This window comes from Stegostoma tigrinum, chromosome 12, assembly GCF_030684315.1.
Source record: "Stegostoma tigrinum isolate sSteTig4 chromosome 12, sSteTig4.hap1, whole genome shotgun sequence".
Taxonomy (NCBI): Eukaryota; Metazoa; Chordata; class Chondrichthyes; order Orectolobiformes; family Stegostomatidae; genus Stegostoma; species Stegostoma tigrinum.
In genome coordinates this window covers 29,048,600-29,054,676 of record NC_081365.1, presented here as the reverse complement: position 1 = coordinate 29,054,676, position 6,077 = coordinate 29,048,600, and the positions used below count along the sequence as shown (strand labels likewise).

The following is a 6,077-nucleotide window of genomic DNA, read 5'->3' as shown; positions in this document are numbered from 1 at the left end:
TATGATGACTCAATTTTATTCATAAAGCGCAAAACACATACATATGCATCAAGTTATTCCATTTACATTAGAGCTCAACTAAATTATGTTACATAACCACGTAACTTTGAATTAAGCAATGCATCCAATTTGCTGCCATTGTGGCAAACACAATATGAAATAATGAAAATCAGAATAAAAATTAAGTTCACTGACGCCCATTTGAACATAAAACACAAAATTTTCTCAAATTAGAATTAACCATACCTAATATTTTCATTTTTGTGACAGCTAGATGTGAAGCTCTTAGCCTTAAAATCAAACTTGCAGCAACTAAAATGCAACCTATGCTCCTGACAATTATCAGGCCTTCCACCTCAGTGTTTTTCTACCATTAAACTTCCTTACAGCTCTGCAAATAAACAGGATGAAATTCCTTCCTCAAGTTTGTTTGAATATGGAACAGGAATCCACCTCATTTTGTTAGGCCACATTACAACTTGCCAATGGAATTCAGTCCACATTTACGCAGCACCATGTCTCTTAAGTAGGCATGCTGTCATTATTAAATAATTGCAGGTGTGCTGACAGCCTCTGCATTTCTTTGAAGGTAAACAATATTATAGTTGTGTCACATATCAAGATTCTCAATAAGGCAGATGCAAAAAAATCCACTGGCCACTTGATATATTTTACACTTGAGATCGTGAGATCCAATATATACAGAGATGGTTTTACATGCAACATTACAGATGGCACAATGCACAGGAGCCAAATCCAGAACGTAGATAGTTCTGTAACACAACTTAAAGTATATGCAAAGGGTTAAATGCACTGTCATATGTTGGTCTTTACTGAAATTACGAACATAGCTACTTTAAATTCTTTTAATTGTGTTAGAACGAATATTTTTAATTAAATAGCTCAATTAATCTGGAATGCTTTCATAGTAAACGAAAAGGCTGACTTGATCTTAAAGGAGTGAACAAACCTTATGGGTCTCAACATTCTATCCAATCATGATTGTATTTAAATACAGTCCGGAATAGGCATAGCACAAGTCCCAAAGCTACGTAATGGTCCAATCTATCAGCCACATAACTTATTAACAAGACTAAATTATGTTTCAAAAAAATCTTAACAGCAGCTTTTCACAGCCAATTAAACCAAAAACAAAATGTTTGTCCTGTTGAAAAATCACAAGTTACAACATTTCAATTCCATGTACAATCAAATCTTTGATTTCAATAAAATCAGGTTCACTGAAGCATTTCTGAATTTACTGCATTTCCCAACAGCTTTGTAATTGTGTTGTATCCTTAAATGGAGTATGATGCATCACATTGACATCCACAGTATGGAATGGCATTTGCACCAAATATCCTGGAGACATAGCACTGTCAGTTTTAAGTGATGTGGAAGCAAATGCACTAGGGTACAAAGATGGTATTAATAACAAACCAGCACACACAAAACAATCTACAGCGTTTAAACACCAGACTATCATATTTACAGGACTGATACAGTCCCATTATATTCACATTGTTCATTGACCAGGTCTCAGCATTCATCCATCAACTATTTCGTTTTCTTTTCCTGTGTAGAGGTAAACCAAGAATCCAGTAACTTTTTGCTGTAGTAAATCTGCCAGCCGTGAACTTGCACTGCAATAACCAAGACCAAGTACATGACTGATACAGCAGAAAAGCCAAAGATGAAGCGGTAGGCCTTGCCATGACGATAGAGCTGTTGTGCCATGGGAAACATCTCCATGGTACCATAAATTAGAGGAGCAATGGAGAACAGCCCTGCACTGATCATGGAGAGCACAAGATAACTGATGTTGTTCCGAGGAAAGGATATAAAACCGAAGATGGATGGTATGATGCTCAGCAGGTAGGGGTATTCCCATTGGTATGGCATAGCTATCAGGTCATGTGACACCAATTTCATGTGACTGACAATAACCTGAAGAATGAGCAACATCCAAATTACCATGTGTGCAACTATCAGTTTCTTGATTTCAGACTTCAAAGTCACACTGGAATTGAAAAAAATATAACATTTTAAATTAATTTCCTTCACTATAAAGAAGCAGTCAAGTTAATGACATACAAATTTCTTTAATTCTTATTAGGAAAAATAGTTGTTAGTATGTAGTGGACTCTTTTAATTTAATGATACAAATCACCTTGAAAGTACTTTTATTACACCATGGATGACAAACATAGGCTTGTAGATTTGAGCCATTGCTTTCCAAATGGAGACTTTTTCAGTCACTTTTCAGGTTACTTGCCTGTAGGATTTCCAAAGGGCAGGTGATCCAGATATGTAAAACAAAGGTTAAAAAAAACTATGGATTCAGAAAATCTGAAAAGTACAGCCTGCTTCTACCTTCTTACCAGAATCTACAAACAGAACTGCTTTAAAACAGTCATCATTTCAGCTTGTTCCCACATCATTAAGTTGGTTGTTTTTCCCTCTAACTCTCTTTTTCTCCCATTGTCCAGTCTTTTGCAATCTACATCACTAATTTTTCTGGCACAGGATAGCAGTACAACAATTCCCAGCTTTCTGGTACTAACTTGTCAGGGATCTGGGACAGGGGTTTGGGGGTGGTCAAATTGGAATGTATCAAAGCTGATAACAGAAAGCTAAATGTGTGAAGTGAAATTAGAAGGCAAACGGCAGCTATGCTCTTAAATTGGATTAATGCCAAAAAGATTAGGTTTAGGACTCTACCATAAGGCACGTAGTATTTGCAAAAATGTAGATGATTTGACACAAACCAATATAATCTAATTACACCCTATGGAAACATGGTTACAGAGTGACCAAAATTAGAAACTGAATGTTCAGGTATTTGACATTTAGAAAGGACAGGAGAAAAGGAAAAGCATGTGGTGTACTGATAAATAAGGGGTGAATCTGTAAAAGAGGATCGCATATTGGAAGAACAAAATGTGGCATTTGTTTGGGTGCAACTACGAAGCAGCAAGGGGCAATAAACATTGGTAGGAGCTGTTTATAGGCCATCAAATAATAGTAGTCTGCATGTGATATTAGAATTCTGGAGAAGCACATAGCATGGGTAATACAGTAATCATGGGGGAGTGCTACCTGCACATAGATTAGATAAATCTAATGAGTGCTTTGTTGTGGGGGATAAGTTTTTAGTCTATGTTTGAGATCGTCTTCTAAAACAATGTGGCACCAATTAGAGAAGAGGCGCTGTGAAAAAAAACTTTAGGGATCAGCAAGCATAATATGACAGAAATTGACATTCAATTTTAAAGTGAATTGAAGCCAGGATATTAAAGTTGAAAACGAAAATTATGAAAGAGGGCAGTAGTGAGAAGTGACTGGGAAGGAATCTGGGAGAAGGCACCTTACTCATCATACCTGAGGAGGGGTTCAAGGAGAACCTGGTGCTCAAAAGGAGGAAGAGCATCCATCAGAGAGCAATTGTGAGAAGTTGTCTTGCTCATCACAACTGAGCGGGGGACTGCAAAGGACCCAGTGTCAAAGACTGGTGAAAGCCAAATAATTACATTACTGTAGTTTTTCCCTCCCTCCCACCCTCCTCCTCAAACCAAACAAAGAAAGAAAAAGGCACTGTCAGAAAATTTACTTGTGGCTTAGAACCAGCAGAGCGTCAGCTGTGTGCATCACTGTGACCAGTAAAAATGGCAAGGACTCTGGGAAAGCTTGTGATGTGTGTGGCATTTAAGAATCCACAATACATCCGGGATTGTCACCCGTATCAGTGGTGCCTGTGGACTGCAGTCCTTGAACAACATATGTCTGAAATGGAGCAGTGACTCTCTTCACCACGTACCATAAAGGTGGCGAGAGATTTCTGGACCAGTTGCGTCAGAGGATTGTCACTCCATATCGTGATAGACAGGCAAGGAGTATAGAGCTGGCAGGAGAGTGGGTGGCTATTCATCGAAAGGCAAAGCAACAGCAGGTCCAGAAAACTCAAGGTCCCTTGGAGCTGTTGAACAGAAATGTAATTTTTATTTAGTGAGCACCACGACTGAGTCCAGGATGGATGATCAGAGGGAAAATCACAGTACCATGGTGCCCAAAGCCACTCTAGGGAGGAAAGGCTGGTAGGCAGATTAGAAATGACGGACAAAATAGTTCAAGGGATACACCTACTAGTTAGCAATCGAGCATGAGAGTCCTCTGTTGCCTCCAGGGTACAAGGGTTCAGCACATAACAGACCCGCTCGGTTCGCAATAAACAACTGCACCTCCCAGTCGCAAACCATTTCCACTTCCCCTCCCATTCTTTAGATGACATGTCCATCATGGGCCTCCTGCAGTGCCACAATGATGCCAACCGAAGGTTGCAGGAACAGCAACTCATATTCCGCTTGGGAACCCTGCAGCCCAATGGTATCAATGTGGACTTCACCAGCTTCAAAATCTCCCCTTCCCCCAACGCATCCCAAAACCAGCCCAGTTCGTCCCCTCCCCCCACTGCACCACACAACCAGCCCAGCTCTTCCCCTCCACCCTCTGCATCCCAAAACCAGTCCAACCTGTCTCTGCCTCCCTAACCTGTTCTTCCTCTCACCCCAAGCCGCACCTCCATCTCCTACCTACTAACCTCATCCCACCTCCTTGACCTGTCCATCTTCCCGGGACTGACCTATCCCCTCCCTACCTCCCCACCTATCTTCTTTTCTCTCCATCTTCGGTCCGCCTCCCCCTCTCTCCCTATTTATTCCAGAACCCTCACCCCATCCCCCTCTCTGATGAAGGGTCTAGGCCCGAAACGTCAGCTTTTGTGCTCCTGAGATGCTGCTGGGCCTGCTGTGTTCATCCAGCCTCACATTTTATTATCTTGGATTCTCCAGCATCTGCAGTTCCCATTATCACTCACATAACAGAGCGGTTGGTTTAAGTTGTGGAAGGATGAACAAACAGTGGTTGTAGTTCAGGTGGAACCAACAAGGAAGGGGTAGCTTCATGGACTCATACAATCAGTTTCAGGAGTTAGGCAGCAGGTTGAAACACAGGACCTCCAAGTTAGTAATCTCAGAAATACCACTTGCGCCAGGAGCTTCACCATTTAGACAAATGCACATCAGGGAGGTACATGCATGGCTTTCAAGAGAGGGGAGGGGTTTAGATTTTTGACACACTAAGATTGCTTTTGGAAAAGAGAAAGCTATTCAGAAGAGATAGGCTTCATCTGAGCCAAAATGGAGCTAATCTTCTGGCTGGGAGAGTGAGTAGTGTAATGGAGATGGGCTTAAACTTGTAATGCGGGGGTGGGTTGACTAACAAGCCCAGTTTTGCAAGTACCAATGAAGACTAAAGACAGAAGGTGGGGAATGGGGAAAAGGAATTGAGGGAAGAACGAAATATTGACAGTGAGCAAAGAAATGGTCATCTCCCAATGTGCTAGAAATAGATTAGGGCAGGGTTAAATTGTATTATGTAAATGCATGGAATCTAGTGAACTGGGAAAGCAGAAATTGCTCTGGAGGATATGAAACAGTGGCATTAACAGAAATGTGGTTCAAGGCAGAGTGGGATTGGATACTTAACAGAGAAGGGTTTTAAAGATTTTAGTACAAACAAGATAAGTAAAAAAGAAGACGGTGTAGCAGTCGTGGTCAAAGATAGTATCATAGCCCTTGAATGGCAAAGTAGAGGACAGCATTTGTAGTCAGTTTATGGAAACCTGAGGACAAATAGGGTTGTGAATGTCGATGATTTCAATTACCCTAAGGAAGATTGGAAAAAGGTAATGTGGGATATTTTGATGGATAAGACATTGGAACAAAAATAGGAGACTTTCAAGAGAGACAAAAAGGGTGCAAGCTAGTGACAGCCATGAAAAATAAACGCAGAGTATCCAAAGCTACAGTACCTTGCATGACTAAGGATATTAATGAGAAAAATGAAAAAGGGTGCATATGATGTATGCTGGAATAATAATAATAGCATTAGAAATCAGGACGAGTGCCTCAAATGCTGGAGATTGAAATAAGGAAGGATAAGAGGAAGCATGAGGAAAGGATGGCAGGCTGCGTGAAAACAAATAATAAAATGTTCTTTAAACATATCAAGAACAGAAG

General features: G+C 40.6%; 1 protein-coding gene across 1 annotated transcript in view; it reads right to left on the bottom strand.

The window, feature by feature from the left end:
• The window catches only part of jagn1a (jagunal homolog 1a), a 74,144-nt gene continuing 68,067 nt past the window's right edge, over positions 1–6,077 (bottom strand). Inside the window, exon 4 of the mRNA XM_059650238.1 lies at positions 1–2,020. Coding sequence (XP_059506221.1) covers positions 1,558–2,020 — 463 coding nt within the window. The 3' untranslated portion in view covers positions 1–1,557. The remainder of the gene's footprint in view (positions 2,021–6,077) is intronic.